The sequence below is a fragment of the Drosophila subpulchrella genome, unplaced genomic scaffold, assembly GCF_014743375.2.
Source record: "Drosophila subpulchrella strain 33 F10 #4 breed RU33 unplaced genomic scaffold, RU_Dsub_v1.1 Primary Assembly Seq51, whole genome shotgun sequence".
NCBI lineage: Eukaryota > Metazoa > Arthropoda > Insecta > Diptera > Drosophilidae > Drosophila > Drosophila subpulchrella.
In genome coordinates, this window is record NW_023665688.1 from 45,926 (window position 1) to 66,569 (window position 20,644).

The 20,644-nt window shown below is 35.6% G+C and overlaps 1 protein-coding gene across 4 annotated transcripts in view; it reads right to left on the reverse strand.

Annotated features, from left to right (window-relative positions):
- Positions 1–610: 610 nt before the first annotated feature.
- LOC119562480 (breast cancer anti-estrogen resistance protein 3) overlaps positions 611–20,644 on the reverse strand; it is a 275,573-nt gene continuing 255,539 nt past the window's right edge. The window contains exons 5-6 of one of the 4 annotated variants that reach the window (XM_037875675.1): positions 1,206–1,612; positions 611–1,158 (exon numbers count right to left, since the gene is read on the reverse strand). In XM_037875675.1, coding sequence (XP_037731603.1) covers positions 1,134–1,158; positions 1,206–1,612 — 432 coding nt within the window. In that variant the 3' untranslated portion in view covers positions 611–1,133. Of the gene's footprint in view, positions 1,159–1,205; positions 1,613–2,065; positions 2,806–20,644 lie in introns of those variants that run through there. The other 3 variants (XM_037875674.1, XM_037875678.1, XM_037875677.1) reach the window with 3 other exon arrangements.

Consider the following 20,644-nt stretch of genomic DNA (forward strand, 5'->3'; position numbering starts at 1 on the left):
TGCGGAGAAAGGTCACGTGATCAGTGTTGTCACATGGGGGTGTGGGATGGGGGCAATTATGGACATGATCGTGACATTTTTTTGATATTTGAACCCATTAAAATCAGTTAATCTATGGATTATGATAGTTGTCCTTGACCCCAATATATATTATCGAGGGAGACGTGGGCCATTAATATGCTAATTAGTAAGGGGGCTGGAGTCATTAATATGCAAATTGTCCCCGAATCCGCGTTTCCACGGAGAGACCCAAAAAAAATAACGGACCGGTCGAAATTTGTCTCTGTGAGCGCAGAGTGCAAACAGATTATAAAACAAGGAAAGAGAAGGAATCTCGGAATATTTGCCTCACCTTGATGCACGACCGTTTTCGTCGGCAGTCTTTTACGCTTTTTTTTTTTTTTTATTGTCGATTTCTCTGCGAATTCGACATCGGCACACTGTTTTTGGCACAAAATGAAAGCCTTTTGCCTTCTGACATGCTACTCCGAGCTTACTCCAGAACTGAAGAGTATATATAGCCGCTATGTCCACTCAAACTTTTCATACTATCATAACCCCACTCCCCCCTCTTACGAAACTTTGAATTCAATGTGCAGATATTTATGTTTGGGTTTTCTTTAATGTATATTTCCTGATCTATAGTAAAATAGGTTATTAAATGGATAAGTAATGAAATTGTTTGTAATAAATTCAAAACATTGATTATAGGTCAGAGTGAGTGCTCTTCAAAAGTTTCCCAAGAATGATAACTAGTAGGGCTATGTTTTGATTCCCTCTTCAGATTGTTAGCGCATACAATTCAAGATCTGACTTAACTAAGGATTAATTAATATTTGAATTGTTACATAGAGTGGATAAGTGTTCTTGCTGAAATTATATATAAACTCTTATTTTCTTAGGATTTAGCGATATTGTACATAGTAAGATAAATACGAGGAATACAAAATATGCGACGATCCATTAATTACAGTAAGTTACTTTGATATGAAGAAACTACAGTCCATATTATTTTTCAGATTACTTTTCGGCCAACGTGCAAAACTTGTCGGCCATCAGGGTTAGCACCTTTTCCAGCTTGCTGTGACGATCTTCCGCTTTTGCATTTGCTCCAGAACTGCCCCATAGGAATTTCACATGGAACTCGGTTCTACAAAACTAAAACGTGTTAGATGGCTACAGAAAAATGGGTTTCTTAATATTACCGAAAAGCATCTGATAGAAGCTCATCCAACCTAGGAATGGCGTCCTCTAGAATAATTTTAGCATTCTTACGATATAAATCCAAGTTCTTTAGAAAGCCCCGCGACGCATCCAGGTGTTGGAAATTAATGGCCATGCCGAAGTCGTCCGCTTTTGATTCCCAAGGAGCTATACAGGTGTGGTATAGAGCAGGGCGATCATCGATGTTAGAGTGGTTTATGATGTCCATGACGGGCCGATCGACTAATAATGCGTAAAGAAGAACGTGAGGAACGGTTGTGTTTGGGGCCTGTGGATTAGAGGCCTCGTTCATGATGCTTAGCGTAGGGCGTAACTTAGCCTCGAAAGTAAATGCGCTCTCCGTATACTGCTGCCTTAGAATGTGCCAGGCTTGGTCGAGCTTTTGAATCTGGAATTGGAGGTAAGATAATGGACTGTACTACCCGGAAATAAAAATACGTTATAATAGCTGGATCGGGAAAATATGAATAACATCTTAGCAAAGTACGTTTAAAAAAACTTTTATATTTACACATAAAAAACTCTTGGTTCATTTTCACCAATACTATATTTAAATGGGACCAACACCAAAATTTCAGTTAAGTAACAATTTTAAGAGTTACTTTTATTTTAACACATAATAAACTCTTGGTCAAATTGACCAATACTAAATTATAATCGGACCAACCCCAAAATTGCAGTTAAGTAACAATTTTTAGAGTCATCCAACCCATATGTATATATATATATATATAAAGTGACGTATCTGCACTGCGATTTCTCAACGGCCAACAGTTCAAAGATCGAAACCGTTCACAAACAAACAGAATCGCCAATTTCGGCTTTGATTAAAAACGTTACAGATGCTTGAGATCCCGCAATGCAAACCAAACAAATAAAATTGATTAAGTCCGAACGTCAACAATGACGTAATTCCATAAACGTGAAAATCCAATAAGATCGCAAATCTAATAAGACCAAGTTATGTAAGCATAAACAAAGAAATGGCGAGCACATCATCCACATCCGATTGCGTCACCTAATGCACTAACAGTAAATTCTAGGACGCAAACCGAGGTTTCATGCTAACCACTTCTGTAACATACAGTTAGTCTTTTTCCAACGTTCTAATATAGAATAAAGATCTCCTGATTTTTTATTCGGGCGAAGAACGGACTCATGTAAATATATATAACATATATATTATATATATATATATTTATATATATAAATGTCAGTGTAAAATAGTAGTTTATAAGAAAAATATCAAAAAATTATCTTTTAAATGTATAGTATATATATATATAAAGTTGGTAAATCTATTAATTGAATTTATAGACACTTCACTGTAGCATGGTGTGGCAAAGTAAAAACAGTAATTTCCAAATTACACTTTTCAAAAGTGAGATCATTCTACAGCATTTAGAGGTGTGGACGGTACTTGACTTCCAGATAGTGTTATAGTATGTTAAGGACTTTACAGAATATATGTCTAAAGTAAAGTATGACTTTACAGAATATATGTTTAAAGTAAAGTATAAGCATTTCAGAGTTTGGCTTGCTCCAAGATGGATGATGGTAGTTCCTGGTAGAGTTGGACCCCTAGAATACAAAAAAGAAAATTAAAAAAATTGTTTATGGATAAGTTTTTTTTAAAGATTTTTTAAGGAAATGTTGTTAATATCGCTATGTTGTTTATTATATCGAGTCTCACTTTACTAATTTATTATTATTACACCCGATACTCGTAGAGTAAAAGGGTATACTAGATTCGTCGGAAAGTATGTAACAGGCAGAAGGAAGCGTTTCCGACCCCATAAAGTATATATATTCTTGATCCGGATCACTAGCCGAGTCGATCTAGCCATGTCCGTCTGTCCGTCTGTCTGTCCGTCCGGATGAACGCTGAGATCTTGGAAACTATAAGAGCTAGGCTATTGAGATTAGGCGTGCAGATTCCTGAGCTTATTACGCAGCGCAAGTTTGTTTCAGCAGAGTGCCACGCCCACTCTAACTCCCACAAACCGCCCAAAACTGTGGCTCCTACAGTTTTCATGCTAGAATAAAAATTGTAACTGAAATTTATTGTTCTCATCAATACCTATCGATTGACCTAAAAAAAAGTTTGCCACGCCCACTTTAACGCCCACAAACTTCAAAAAATCGTAAATATGCACGCGGATATCTCGGAAAATATCAAAGATGGAGAAATGGGATTTCAGATTTAGATTCCGTATGCTTAAGCGCAGCGCAAGTTTGTTACGCGAATATGCTACGCCCACTCTAACGCCCACAAACCGGCCAAGCCTGTGGCGCCCACACTTTTCATGCTAGATAAAAAATTTTAACTGAAATGTATTGGTCTCGTCAATACCTATCGATTGATCCAAAAAACGCCCACTCTAACGCCCACAACGCTTAAGTCTGTCTTCCGCCGGTAGGTGGCGCATTTCAATCTCGCTTTGCTGCTGGCATATCTCCATTTTCCTTTGGTCCCTTTAGCTGAGTAACGGGTATCTGATAGTCGAGGTACTCGACTATAGCGTTCTTCCCTGTTTTTTATTATTAGTTTTTCCGAATAAATGAATAGGCTACAAATAAACACGTTGTAATACAAGTGCTCACTTAAATACTACTATTTTTTTTTAAAGAAAATTTTGTTGGTACTTCTATGTTTTTAATTAATCGGTTTGCGCTTTACCAATTTATTATTATTTTTTATAATCTATTTTTTGCGAATAAATAAATAGGCTACAAATAAGAAAAACATATAAGCATTTAAAATACATTTTTATACATTTTTGTTATATGTATACTTTAATAATTAATGTAATTTATATATGGGCATTTCCAGGGGTCGCGAACGTACGTTCGTACGCACTAAGTGCAAATAAAAAAATGAAAAAAAAACTTTTCTGAATTTTTTTTTTTCTATTCGATAGCATTTTGTTAGTTTTTTGCTTAGTATAACTTATGGGATTTATTGAGATATCGTTTCCATAATATTGGCAAAAAACATGCGGTCGCGAACGTACACAAAATGGAAGTCGACTTTGGCTTAATCTAGTAAAATGCAAATATCTGCAAATTGGGAAGGAATGTTCTAAAGCAATTACTTTACTTTTAAAATGGATTTATGTAGCTTTCATTCGAGTCTGTTCCCAAGGAAATATCTCTGTTTGTTTTTTTTTATTGAACTAACAACCAGTCGCGAACGTACGGGTCGCGAACGTACGATTTCTCCATGTTGTTTTATTAACAGTTAATCGAAAATTTTTTTGCTCTCCTTGAATTTTTATCTTTTTATTAGATTGCAATAAAGAGATTTTATAGAAAAGTTCAAACAAATCATATGTTTTCTTGCGAAAAAATTAATCATAAAAATGCCTTTAAAAGTAGCTAAAAATGAAAAAAAGTGAATTTTTTCAGGGAAATTTCTACAGCAAAACAAATGAAATATGCTTTGGTTCCACTGTATTATGAAAATATGGCCATTGATTTGTGAAAATACTCAAAAAATACGATGATTTTGAAGATTTTTTTGTTTCGGTCCTGGTTGACCATTATTCGGATTTGCCCATATGTTTATTTTTTAAAAAAGTTTTTATCTACTACCGGTTATTTATTTATTTTATTTATTTAACAAAATTAAGTCTAGTATACAATACTAAGCCTAATGGATTTTTTTAATGAGTGCTAGCTAGTGGGGCCTTCGACTCGAAACTTGTATGATTTTTCTTTATATGATTAGGTGAGCTAGTTTTACAAATTTGTTAATATTTAAAATATTCTCTGGAGAAGGGTTTTTCAAAAAATCTGTTGTGCGACTCGTACCAAATATTGACAATCTAATGCTCTGTAATCCGCTGCAGGTGTCCAAGAGGTGATCTACGGTAAGACCGTCCCCGCATAGTTGGCATGTTGACCGCGTCGTCCCCGTCAGTATGTGTTGGTGTGTGGATTGTGTGTGCCCGATGCGTAGGCGGATGAACGTCCCGCATGCTCGACTACCGACGTTGGGCGGTAGCCTGATGTTGATGCAATTAGGGTTTAGTGATTGGTATCTGTGCACGAAGAGTGCCCATTCGGATATTTTCTTTTCTTCAAGGTAGAGCCGGATTCGGTTTTGTAAACTAGTCTCTCAGTTTTAATGCTATCGGGCTGAAACTTCCCAAAAGTCTTCTTTCTTTTGCCGGTAGTAAATTAATCGAAACCTTTCGGATTGGACAACTATATCTAATAGCTCCCATAGGAATAATAGGAAAAAAACTTTAAAATATTATATATTTGGTGTTTTATTGACATATAACTTCTTACGCTTGGAAATAACATTTTTTTCTTAGTTCTGAATTCAATTTGATCATAATCGTAAGACTATATCATATAGCTGCCATAGGAACGATCGAAAAATTGATGGGAAAATAATATGAAACAAATTATAGCTTCGGTGTCTTTTAACATATAACCTCCTACGCTTGGAAATAACGTTTTTTAATTAGTTCTGAATTTCGAATTTAATTTTATCAAAATCGGCCGACTATATCATATAGCTGCCAAAGGAACATATTATCTTATACTATTGGGAATATCATTTTTTGTATTTTTCAGAATTTTGAATTTAATTTAATAATATCTGTAAGGGTATACAAACTTCGGCTTGCCGAAGTTAACTTCGTTTCTTGTTTCTAATACATTTTTCCGAACAAATAAATAGGCTACAAATAAGAAAAACAAATAAACATGTAATTATTACAATTACTCACTTTATACACCATTTTTGTTATATGTATACTTTAATAATATAATTAATGTAATTTATATATGTTTATTTGTTAAAAAAGTTTTTATCGACTACCGGTTATTAATTATTAATACTTATTATTAATACTGAAATTCTAGTTTTAGACGCAATTATGTTTCCGGCCTAACAATGCAAAGCTATTATATACAAAATGAAATCTATTTTACCATGGATTTTGTCCAAATATGGCTTGTTTGGTTCGTTCGGGCGGTAACTTCATAATTATACAGGGGTGGTCAAAAGTATTTACACATGACTAAAGTTAAATATACATGTCCTTTTTGGCATCAATGGAAACGTCATGTAAATTCCGCTTGAATGATACAAGTTTTTTCTCAACACATGAATTTTTAAAAAATCGTTTTGCTTATATTTTTTATGATTCTATGAAAATGTTTAGAAATTTGCATTCGAGCCATAGATCTAGTATAATGGTACGAACATGTTCATGTAATCATTCCATACCACACAGTAAACTCATACATGTTCAACATGATTACTCTGATAGCTCTTATCTATCTTATGCGGAATACAAAACTAATTTATTTTAGAAGCTTTACCATTATTAACATTACCATTACACAAAAACAAAGTGGTCTGTAAAATTGACCAATGCACATAGGTAAGTGAGTGTTTTATTTTGTAAGTGTTTTGCTATAGTAAGTAGTTGATTAACTATCAGAAATGGTTATCCTAACATATAATCTTTTTCACAAAAGTATGCAACAATAAATTTATATAACTTTATAATTATAATTATAATTCCCAACCGGGTCTAACGTCTTGTACAGCTAGACTCCCTGAAAAGTAAACACTTTACCTAAGAAATATATTCTCTAAAGTCTTAAACATACTTCCACACTTGCTGGAAGTCACTGTACATTTGAAATTACTCTTTTTATTTTGCTTATACATTACCATGCTTCAGTGACGTATCTATAAATATTATAAATATTTTGATCAACTTTAAAGGTATATATTTACTTTTAAAAAATTCACTTACCTATACCTCGACTATCAGATACCCGTTACTCAGCTAAAGGGACCAAAGGAAAATGGAGATATGCGGTAGACAGATTTAAGCGTTGTGGGCGTTAGAGTGGGCGTGGCAAAGTTTTTTTTAGATCAATCGACAGGTATTGACGAGACCAATACATTTCAGTTAAAATTTAGCACGAAAATTGTGGGCGCCACAGGCTTGTGGGCGTTAGAGTGGGCGTGGCATATTCGCGTAACAAACTTGCGCTGCGCGCAAGCCTACGGAATCTAAATATGAAATCCCGTTTCTCTATCTTTGATATTTTCCGAGATAACCGCCCAAAACTGTGGCTCCTACAGTTTTGATGCTAGAATAAAAATTTTAACTGAAATGTATTGTTCTCATGAATACCTATCGATTGACCTAAAAAAAAAAAAGTTTGCCACGCCCACTTCATCGCCCACAAAACGCCCCCAAACTTCAAAAAATCGTAAATATGAACGTGGATATCTCGGAAACTATCAAAGATAGGGAATCGGGATTTCAGATTTAGATTTCGTAGCTTTGTACTCAGCGCAATTTTGTTACGCGAATATGCCACGCCCATTCTAACGCCCACAAACCGCCCAAGCCTGTGGCGCCCACAATTTTTATGCTAGATAGAAAATTTTAACTGAACTGTATTGGTCTCGTCAATACCTATCGATTGACACAAAAAAAAATTTTCCACGCCCACCCTAACGCCCATAACGCTTAAATCTGTCTACCGCCGGTAGGTGGCGCATTTCAGTCTTGCTTTGCTGCTTGCTAATCTCCATTTCCCTTTGATCCCTTTAGCTGAGTAACGGGTATCTGATAGTCGAGGCACTCGACTATAACGTTCTTCCTTGTTTTCTTTCTTAACTCGTAACTATTTTAATTTTGATCCAAATTTTGAGTTAAATAATCAAATTTTAAACTTTAATCACAGTTAAAATACTATTTTACCAATGTTAAATATATGTTGTTATATTAGTATTAATATTATTCAATAAATATTAACAAATAAGAAATAATGGACAAATATGGGATATAACTAGAAAAGAGCCAGGTTATTAAAAAAAACACATTTAAACCTAGAACGTAAGAGAACAAAATTTGAATAGACTTTGTACGAGGCCTTACGGGATTCTTCCGTGGCGCAGCTAGTAGAGTGGTTAAATACAAACCTTGGGGCGAGGGGTTCGACCCCGGGCGCGACCAAGATGCTCTTCTCAAAATAGTAAGGTATTTCATTTATATATTTAGAAGTTATAAGTTATAACTTGCAATTTGTAGATTAACTTAGGTTTGTATTTTCATTCTATTATTCATTTTTTAGATAATATTTTGGACATGTATTTTTTTTAATTCAAGGCTAGCTGCCTATGGCACCAAAAAAACGTCAATTTCAATTCAGTGAATTTATTTCCTTAGTGTTGAAAAATAGTCCTACATTGCAAAAGTTTTTTTTTTCGATAGAAAACAGCGCTATTGATTTTAAAAATAAAATTTTTTCTAGTATAGGGAAAATCGCCATTGAAGCAAAATGATGACAATTCGAAATTCGATCTTGTGGGACAACGCATACATATCCTGCAATACCATTGAGCGTTTTTTAAGCACTGAAACATTGAAAACAGGTCATCACAGAGCGCTCAAAGAGCGAAAAATGTATTTATTTATTTGATAGCCCAGAGCTACAAGTGGAGACTTATAATTATTGCGCTAGTCGCATTGCGTTAAAATAAAAGTTATGAACAATGTTTCTCAGTTTCTTAATTAATTATTAATATCTAACATCAGAATTTCGTAGTTACATTACATTTTTATTATATTATTTGTATTATTATAATATTATTATATTACATTATAATTGTGATTTTTATTTTTGTTTTGTTTTTATTATGTTTTTAAAAGTAATTAAATTTTAAAATTTTTGCGCTCCTACTTGTTTTGTATTGATGCGGAAGATTGTTCCATAACCTAACACCATTAATAAAAAATTGCCTTTTCGAGCAAAGCGTTTGTATTCTAGGGCATATATAATTTTTGGTTCTTTGTGATGTAGCTGGAGTAAGTTTATTGGAAAGATAAGTTGGTTCTCTAGTGTCATGTTAATGTTTAGAAACATGCATTTGAGTCATATTTTTCTTTTTTTCATACAAACTTTTTCCGAAATTGTCACATTCAAGAAATCATAAAAAATTTAAGCAAACTGATTTTTGAAAAATTCTTTTTGTAGTTACTATTATTATTGTTTCATCAAAAAATTTAAGTTTTCAAGACAAGGAAAAAAGTTTTGAAAGGAGATTTCACACAAATTCGTCCTTTTCAATAAGTACTAAATGGGTTAAGAAAAGTATTGTATCATTCAAACGGCATTTAAATTACCTTTCCATTGATGCCAAGCTTTACAAGAAGTAAGTTCAAATTATAAAATTTATCTATTGTTTTGTCAAAATACTTATGCCGACCAGTGTACATATGTATATGTCAGTTTTGATACATGGTCAAAACGTCTTAAGTTAAACACATAAGGGCCAATTGAATTAAAAGCTTAAGCTAATGTGCGCAACTCACGCGCATCAAAGTGTCCAAAAATTTATTTGAGAGGAAAGCTAAAATTGAAATAGGGCTATATTCTTTATTCGGTTTAGGGATTGTACGAATTTTAGCGTTTTTTCATTTTCATAAAAATATGAGTAATATAGGGCATCAAAAAAGGGATCAAAAGTTTATCGAATTTTTGACTTATATTATCAACAGCATGCAGAATACCAGCTGGGACATCACTTTGGTTTATACACATAATATACATACACACACATCACAGAGGGGTTGAGTATTCAGGTAAGTATTAAATGTTGCATCAGGTACATCTATTTCAAAAAAAAATGTGGCTTAGTGTTTCAACGTCCACCTCAGACCTTCTCTGCTGATAACATTTTCTAATGCCTAACCATATTAGCTTATTTCAGCGGTTTTTTGAGAAAACACAGTTACTAAATTGTATATTGTAATGTTCTCTCTTTGCTGATTTTATCTTTATATTGAATACGAAATTCTTGCATTTTGTGTCGCTTTCAATGGAGGTAATCAACATCTCGCTGACGGGTTTGATATTGTTATAGTACAGAGCCACGGATTTTGCGATGGCTGAATAACTTTGGTTCTTAAGGGCACAAACTTTTTAAACTAATACTGGACATTGTTGCTCAAAACATCTAACTGGCAATCTACATGACGAAAACGATAAATACATGGCCAGACACAACAAAAAATTCCATCTTTAGTTTATTATAATATATATTTTTCAAATCTCTATACGTAAAATAATTGGTTTTGTAATCTAAGTCCAAGTCGCATGTTAAAAACATTAAGTCATGTATAGAGAAAGCTGGTACAGAAACCTGGTCATAATGTATAATTTTTCTAGGATCATTATTAATAAAAAATAAGTCGTTGTGTATAATAGTTGATACTATAGTGCGTGGGGATCGTTTCGTTAACGGAATATCCACGAGATGGCTTTCTGACAATAAGTTGATATTGATTTAATGTACTCCATTGAAATGTCTGTAACAGCATTAATTATGACTCGTAGTCAATTGAACGATTTGTGTGTATATACAACCCAACAGGGTTCTTTCATGGGATACATTGGCAATTTCTAGGAGAATATATTCAATAGTACTTTAACTTGTTTGTTTAAGTACCACTTTACATTTAATCTTCGTATTCACATATACAGGGGTGGTCAAAAGTATTTTCACAAAACAAAAGTTAAATAAACTCATAATTTGAACATACTTCTTGTTAACTTTGGCATCAATGGAAAGGTAATTTAAATGCCGTTTGAATGATACAATACATTTCTTAACCTATTCAGTACTTATTGAAAAGGACGAATTTGTGTGAAAATCTACTTTTTGAACTTTCTTCCTCGACTTGAAAACTTAAATTTGTTGATGCCAACAAAAACAATAGTAACTGCAAAAAGAATTTTTCAAAAATCATTTGGCTTATATTTTTTATGATTTTTTGAAAATGCTTAGAAACATGCATTTGAGCCATATTTTTCTCTGTTTCATACAAATTTTTTCCGACATTGTCACCTTCAAAAAATCATAAAAATATAAGCAAAATGATTTTTGAAAAATTCTTTTTGCAGTTACTATTTTTGTTTGAAGAAACTTTTTGCATCCAAAAATTTAAGTTTTCAAGTCGAGGAAAAAAGTTCAAAAAGGAGATTTTCACACAAATTCGTCCATTTCAAAAAGTACTGAATGGGTTAAGAAATGTATTGTATCATTCAAATGGCATTTAAATTACCTTTCCGTTGATGCCAAAGTTCGCATGATGTAAGTTTAAATTATGAGTATATTTAACTTTTGTCTTGTGAAAATACTTTTGACCACCCTTGTATATCAACACCTCGGGCATGACCATTACGATCGGAACGAAACACATTAAAGCCATCACAGGCAATAGACAAATAACATAAATCATGTACAAACCACGTCTCGAACACACAGATCACATCAATATTAGATTGAGTAAAAATAAATGTAATCTCATCAATGTTCTTTAACAGACTTTGTGCATTTATATGAACGATTTTAAGACCATTTTTATATCTACTTATTGTTTTTAACATTGCACTAGCTATGGAACAAACATCCTCTTTCTGCATTGTTGTTATCATTGATTATTAGGGGCGCAATCTCAATATTCAAAAAGTTAGTAACAAGTTTCACATAGACAAGGCACCGTCGAGTAAAGACTGCCGAGAGAACTTTATGCTTTTTCATACTCATGGATTCTTTGAAGATAAGATAATGCTCTTTTAACAGATGCTGATTACCATAAGTGACCGCTTCTGAATCAAAACCCAAAAACTGCAAGCTTAGTTGTTTTTTGTGCTCGCTCCGGTACAGTCCAATTTGACTAAGCAGCTTGATCTTTTCGCGTGCGATGTGATTTGTTTGCTCGGAAGATATCAGAAACTCTTGGTGGTGAAGTCAGCTGAAGATTAAAGAACAGATTATGGTAAAGAGCTCTCAGATCTTAACCTTCGACAATGGATCACACGAACTAGTCTCCCTGCATTGCGCTGCCAGCCTGGCCTCCAGTTCACCCAACCTCTCACCCGTTGTTTGTAGGTTCGACCCCCCCTGTCCAACGTCTCTAACAATTTAACCAGATGGTCCCTCATGGAGCGACGATCGGAAACCTCGCGCTCCAGTGTTAGGATACGAGCTTCAATCGGCTTCACTTCCCCGGAAACTACACTGGTCGGCATATGTATTTTGACAAAATAAAAGTTAAGTATACTCATAACTTGAATTTACTTCTTGTAAACTATAGGCATCAATGGAAAGGTAATTTCAATGCCGTTTGAATGATACAATACATTTCTTTACCCATTCAGTACTTATTGAAAAGGACAAATTTGTGTAAATCAACTTTTAAATTTTTTTTTCAAACTTTTTTCCTCGACTTGAAAACTTAAACTTTTTGATGCAAAAAGTTTCTTCAAACAAAAATAATAGTAACTGCAAAAAGAATTTTTCAAAAATCATTTTCCTTATATTTTTTATGATTTTTTGAAGGTGACAATGTCGGAAAAAATTTGTATGAAAAAGAGAAAAATATGGCTCAAATGCCTGTTTTTAAGCATTTTCAAAAATTCATAAAAAATATAAGAAAAATGATTTTTGAAAAATTCTTTTTGCAGTTACTATTGTTTTTGTTTGAAGAAACTTTTTGCATCAAAAAATTTAAGTTTTCAAGACGAAGAAAAAAGTTTGAAAAAAAAATTTAAAAGTTGATTTACACAAATTTGTCCTTTTCAATAAGTACTGAATGGGTAAAGAAATGTATTGTATCATTCAAACGGCATTGAAATTACCTTTCCATTGATGCCTATAGTTTACAAGAAGTAAATTCAAGTTATGAGTATACTTAACTTGTATTTTGTCAAAATACATATGCCGACCACTGTATATCCAAGCGGTCCATAAGACTGCTGAGCACGCGTTGTTCCACAGCTCCAGAAGCTGTGGCGAATTTACATTCGAGAATCACTCGCTGGCAGTTCCAGTATGTGGCGAAAGAATGTTTGATATAAAGTGAGGTGAACTTGTCGGCTATATGCACTTGTGTTAGCAACCGTTTATATGTATGTGATGGTAAAGTTCAATGATCTGTGAAGTTGCAATAACCAACAAACTTAGCGGTTTATATAGGCAAAATAAATTAAATGCCGTTTTGTGTTTTTAAATTAAATGAAATTGGCTCTGTGGCGTCGCAGTTGACTGCGTGATGATTGTGTGTCAGTGCTGAATGCTGGAAACGCAGGGTTCATGCTGATTTGCCGATATGTTTGTGTGTTGTTGCGTTTTTTTCATATAAATGTGACGACTGAAAGATTAGCCCTGCTAATTAACACAAAATTATTTAAAACTAAAACTTAAATTGATTATGGATTTTACGGGCTAGCTACACATTTCGACTTGGTATTTCATCCATTAGAAAATCAGGTAAGGTGTTTCTACAGCAGACAAAAGACCTTGGACGCCTTTTTTTTTTGTTCGCACAACTCTCCCTGCTCTATTCTATCTCAGTCTGCTTCTTCTGACGTTGCTTTTGCGAGAGCTAGGTTCGGAAATCGTTCGTGAGTCTTCAGAACTGCCAACACAAACATAAAAACAAAACCAACGTGCTGCCAAATAGGGGCTCGCAAGTCTTAAAGACTTTTATAAAATCAACCGTCGGTCCAAGGCAAAAAAAAATACCATAGGGACTGTACTGCATAGTACAGCCAAAAGCGGCGGGTAAAAAAATAAGGTTCCCCAACGCTATGTCGGTTGGGGTGTAGTGAATGTAGTGTAGCTTAATCCAATGACCACTGTACCTAAGTACAGCTATGAATAATATCAACTAAAGCACTGTGACACTTTGTTACAATGTGTACATAAACTCTTGACTTTAGTTCAAGTGTTATATGATCCTACATTATGGCGCATAAGGCATAAATGCATGGTCAGCATTTTTATGCTGCCCGGCTACAGTCACATATATGAATATATGAATAACATATGCATACATAACATCCTCCTCTTATATAATCATAAACATATATAAATAATATATGTATAATGCAGCCGCTCCGCTGCTTTCCTCAGCAGCAGCGCTGCCCCTCGATTTAATGCTTCATTTAAGATAAAATTGTCAATCATTCGATCAAGATCCAGAGAAGCGACCAAAGATCCTGGAAGTATCTAGCCAGGATCTACCACCTACACTGCAATATCAAATGCCAATAATAATATTAAAATCCAACCTCCTCACAAAAAGGAAATTCCGGCACTAAAATAGGAGTGTCCAAGGGATTGCAAAGGCCCACTACTACTCGCCACACTGCGAGCAAACAACTTCCGCCCGTGGAGGAAATCACCAACAGCAACAGCAGTAAAACCAAGAAAGGAAGTTAGCTTCGGCAAGCCGTAGCTTATATACCCTTGCAGCTATGATTATTAAATTTGAAAACATAAAAAATGATATTCCCCATAGTATAAGATAATATGTTAAAAAACACCGAAGCTATAATTTGTTTCATATTATTTTCCTACCAATTTTCCGATCGTTCCTATGGCAGCTATATGATATAGTCGTCCGATTTTGATAAAATTAAATTCGAAATTCAGAACTAAATTAAAAATGTTATTTCCAAGCGTTGGAGGCTATATTTAAAAAAACACCGAAGCTATAATTTGTTTCATATTATTTTTTACCCATTTTCCAATCGTTCCTATGGCAGCTATATGATATAGTCGTCCGATTTCGATAAAATTTAATTTAAAATTCAAAACTAATAAAAAAATGTTATTTCCAAGCTTAGGAGGTTATATGCTAAAAAACACCAAAGATATAATTTAAAAAAATTTTTTTTCCGATTATTCCTATGGGAGCTGTAAGATATAGTTCCGACTTATATACTACCTGCAAAAGATATAAGGCTTTTGGGAAAGTTTCAGCCCGATAGCTTTAAAACTGAGAGACTAGTTTGCGTAGAAACGGACGGACAGACGGAAATGGCTAGATCGACTCGTCTAGTGACTGAAATCAATGTACCCTCTGCAAGGGTATAACAAGAAAGAACGCTATAGTCGAGTACCCCGACTATCAGATACCCGTTACTCAACTAAAGGGCCCAAAGGGAAATGGAGATATGCAAGCAGCAAAGCGTGATTGAAATGCGCCACCTACCGGCGGTAGACAGATTTAAGCGTTGTGGGCGTTAGAGTGAGCGTGGCAAAGTTTTTTTTGGATCTATCGATAGGTATTGACGAGACCAATACAATTCAGTTAAAGTTTTTTATCTAGCATTTGTGGGCGCCACAGGCTTTGGCGCCTTGTGGGCGTTAGAGTGGGCGGGGCAAGTTCGCGTAACAAACTTGCGCTGCGCTCGAGGCTACGGAATCTAATTCTGAAATTCCATTTCTCTATCTTTGATGTTTTCCGAGATATCCGCGTTCATATTTACGATTTTTTGAAGTTTGTGGGCGGTTTGTGGGCGTTAAATTGGGCGTGGCAAACTTTTTTTTTGTTTATCGATAGGTATTGATGAGAACAATACATTTTAGTTTAAATTTGTATTCTAGCATCAAAACTGTAGGAGCCACAGTTTTGGGAGACTTGTTGGCGTTAGAGTGGGAGTGGCACTCTGCTGAAAAAAACTTGCGCTGCGTAAGAAGCTCAGGAATCTGCACGCAAAATCTCAATAGCCTAGCTCTTATAGTTTCCGAGATCTTCAGACAGACAGAAGGACAGACGGACATGGCTAGATCGACTCGGCTAGTGATCCTGATAAAGAATATATATACTTTTTGGGGTCGGAAACGCTTCCTTCTGCCTGTTACATACTTTCCGACGAATCTAGTATACCCTTTTACTCTACGAGTAACGGGTATAACAACCAGCACCGTCACTTCCACAGTCAATAAGCCAGCCTAAGGAACCGAAAGCACCACCAAGGGCGCAGAAGCTGGCAGCACTACAAAGAGTGCTTACAAATATATGCACTGCGATGCATACAAAATTATTACAAAACAAGAAAGAACGCTATAGTCGAGTGCCTCAACTATCAGATACCCGTTACTCAGCTAAAGGGACCAAAGGGAAATGGAGATATGCAAGCAGCAAAGCGTGATTGAAATGCGCCACCTACCGGCGGTAGACAGATTTAAGCGTTGTGGGCGTTAGAGTGAGCGTGGCAAAGTTTTTTTTGGGTCAATCGATAGGTATTGACGAGACCGATACAGTTCAGTTAAAATTTTGTATCTAGCATGAAAATTGTGGGCGCCACAGGCTTGGGCGGTTTGTGGGCGTTAGAGTGGGCGTGGCATATTCGCGTTACAAAATTGCGCTGCGTACAAAGCTACGGAATCTAAATCTGAAATCCCGATTCCCTATCTATGATAGTTTCCGAGATATCCACGTTCATATTTACGATTTTTTGAAGTTTGTGGGCGGTTTGTGGGCGATAAAGTGGGCGTGGCAAACTTTTTTTTTTTATCAATCGATAGGTATTGATGAGGACAATACATTTCTGTTAAAATTTTTATTCTAGCATCAAAACTGTAGGGGCCACAGCTTTGGGCGGTTTGTGGGCGTAAAAGTGGGCGTGGCACTCTACTGAAACAAACTTGCACTGCGTAAGAAGCTCAGGAATCTGCACGCCAAATCTCAGTAGCCTAGCTCTCATAGTTTCCAAGATCTCAGCGTTCATCCAGACAGACGGACAGACGGATAGACGGACAGACGGACATGGCTAGATCGACTCGGCTAGTGATCCTGATCAAGAATATACATACTTTATGGGGCTTCCTTCTGCCTGTTACATACTTTCCGACGAATCTAGTATACCCTTTTACTCTACGAGTAACGGGTATAAAAATAACTGTGAACAATGTAGAATTGAGCGACATTAAAGTTTCCCGATTAGAGTGTAGCCTGTATAGTTAGCTAGAAACAAGATAGTAAGTTAACTTCGGCAAGCCGAAGTTTGTATACTCTTGCAATTATAATTATTAAATTTAAAAATACAAAAAATGATATTCCAAATAGTATAAGATAATATGTTAAAAAACACCGAAGCTATAATTTGTTTCATATTATTTTTCCACCAATTTTCCGATCGTTCCTATGGCAGCTATATGATATAGTCGTCTGATTTTGATAAAATTTATTTTGAAACTCAAAAGTAATTAAAAAACGTTATTTCCAAGCTTAGGAGGTTATATGTTAAAAAAAACCAAAGATATAATTTTTTAAATATGCAACAGTAATAAACTTTAATTAGCGGAAATTCCATTAAAGTATGGAATGGATAGAGTTAGCTAAAGAAATTAATAATTAATTTATAAGGTTAAGGATCAATTTGACAAGGCATACAAATGCGTAAGTAAAGACACGGTACTAAAAACAGAATTGTTAATATTTCACATAAAGACGGTAATATCACAATATAATAAAATAGTAGAAATCGAACACAAAAAACAGAGTCAAAAATTATTACTAGCTCTAAATAATAGAGTGAGAAACATTGGCGTTAGAAGAAATATTGATATTAACCATTCAAACGATTTACAACATCAAGCTGAGCTTATAGAAAGTCAGCTTGCAGAATCTGATGAGTCAAAACCCATAATTGACACAGCATCTGACAGTGACAGTGAATAAGAGTCTTTATACGAACAAGAATAAGTGGCTATCACACCAACCGAATTCTTAAAACTAGCCTCATTACTCATTTCAGAGTTTGATGGTAAGGCCGAAAATTTAAAAACTTTTTTAGATTCGTTAAATTTGGAAAACTCCCTGAAGGAATCTCATGAAGCTAAAGCAATTAGCCTGATCAAGACTAATCTAAAGGGCCATGCAAGAAACCTAATAGATAACGAGAATTTAATTTCCGAAATAATATACAAGCTAAAAAATAAAGTCAAAGGAGAGTCTCCCACAGAGACTGAAAACAGCCAATCAATACGTTTAGAAAGTAGAGAAATTGTCCACAGATTTGGCCACCCAATACAGCAAAACACTTGCTGTCAAGGCAATGACTTACAACTGTACAATTGATAAGATTAAACCTATCACATTCAGAGTTGGTCAAAGTAACTCGGGAAACTCCCAAGACCCTTTGGAAACTCAGAACTAGAATGTAAAGTACACACAAATAATCCCAACCTTAATATGGATGTAAAATTTAAAAATGCATGTAGTAGCACAAATCTTACATTTTTATCGACACAGGAGCAGACGTTTCCCTAATTAAAGAAAATTCTGATGTATTTAAAGAAATAAAAAAGAAACAATAGTGAACATAAAAGGCATTAGACATGGTACAATCCGGTTCAATGGTTTGGCTAGAATTGAGCCACCTAGTAACATCAAATTTTGCAATACGCTGCAATGGAAGAATAGGTCTCTGCTTCATAAAAAAATTTTAATAGTAAACTAGATTGTGAGCCACGGGGTGTGTTCGTACCCAAGGGTGTTCAAAATGACCAGCACCCAACAAATCAAGCAGTAGCCAAGTTGGGAATAGTACCAGGCGCTCAGTAGCACCCACTGCAGATGAGAATTGCTGATCAGCATATTATATGTCTCACTAACTCAACGTCTCACCGACTCAACGGCACACTGACCCGCCAATGCAGTCAGCATATTTTGCAGTGTCAGCCAAGCCATCTTCGTAAACTGCTACCATAATCATAATTCCCTGACCTACTTTAGAATATAGCTTATTTCACTAATCATTACACTAAACTTCCATGTTCCAAGTCGTATATAAGCATGTATCAAATGAAGAATAAATCAGTTATCAACACAACTCATAACTCCGCGGTTCTACTTTCCACTTCCGGGAATAGGGCTCGTAATACACTATTTCAACTGGCAGCTAACCTCGTTAGCTCATCCTCAGCGCAGTTCCGCATCGCCTGTGGTCCGGCATCGCGGTAACCATCGTCACCATTGCCGCAACGCGATCGTCCTGTCTACTTCGGTTAGGCACAAACATCGGTGACCCCGACATGATCCATTACCAACAAAGGATCACACTCCAGAAGCCCCCTTCCCACCAAAGCCTGAACCTCTGACTGGTGAGAAGACCCGTTAAGTTCACTACATCCACCCGCTCTGGAAACCATAGCTTATCCAGCTTCACAGGTTACTCATCTTAATCCAGCTTCACAGAATTCACAGCTTCATCCAGCTTCACAGGATACTCAGCTTCATCCAGCTTCACAGGGTTCTCAGCTTCATCCAGCTTCACAGAATACGCTTCTTCATCCAGCGTCACAGGATCGTCAGCTTAGTCCAGCTTCACAGGTCTCACAGTTTCATCCAGCTTCACAGGATCGGCAGCTTAATCCAGCTTCATAGGATTCACAGCTTCATCCAGCTTTAGAGGATACTCAGCTTCATCCAGCTTCACAGAATACGCTTCTTCATCCAGCGTCACAAGATCGTCAGCTTAATCCAGCTTCACAGGATTCACAGCTTCATCCAGCTTCACAGGACACACAGCTTTATTCTGCTTCACAGGATTCTTTGCTTTCAAGACACACTATGTCTACTTCATTCGTAGAGGAAACAAGTCACACAAGAATCGATTTATACAACCGATTACTAGACAACCAAAATGAGCTACAAGTACAGCATATTATATGTCTCACTAACTCACTGTCTCACCGATTCAGAGGCACACTGACCCGCCAGTCAGCACATTTTGCAGTGTCAGCCGAGCCAACTACGCAAACGGCTACCATAATCATAATTCCCTGACCTACTTTAAAATATAGCTTATTTCACTTATCATTACACTAAGCTTCCGTGTTCCAAGTAGTATATAAGCATGTATCAAATGAAGAATAAATCAGTTATCAACACAACTCATAACTCCGCGGTTCTACTTTCCACCTCCGGGAATAGGGCTCGTAATACACTATTTCAACTGGCAGCTAACCACGTTAGCTCAACCTCAGCGGAGTTCCACATCGCCTGTGGTCCGGCATCGCCATGGTTACCATTGTCGCGACGCGATCGTCCTGCAAGTGTCTACTTCGGTTAGGCACAAACTGGGTAATTGGTTATTAATTCGACCAAGCAATTTAAAATACCTAATTCATACTCCGATAACATTCAGTTCTGGTAATAAATCAATACTGTTACCAGCAAGATCCGAAGTTGTCCGAAAACTAGGATTAAACTCTACGGAAGATAGTGTTTTAATTCCGAACCAGGAAATTACAGCTGGTATATACGTTGCAAACACAGTAGCAACATCCAAAAATACGTTTGTCCGTTTACTGTATACAACCCGTACTGACCAATTAATTAACGTAATTAACTTAAGATACGAACCACTTTTAAATATCGATGTAATTCAAACTAATAACAATTTAAGAAAAGAAGAAATCATGGCTCAACTTAAAAAGAATTTCCCCTCATTATTTAAAGCCCAATTAACTGATTTTTGTTCAAAATAAAGCGATGTATTCGGACTTGAAACCGAATCAATACCGATAAATAATTTTTACAAACAAAAATTAAGACTTAAGGACAAAGAA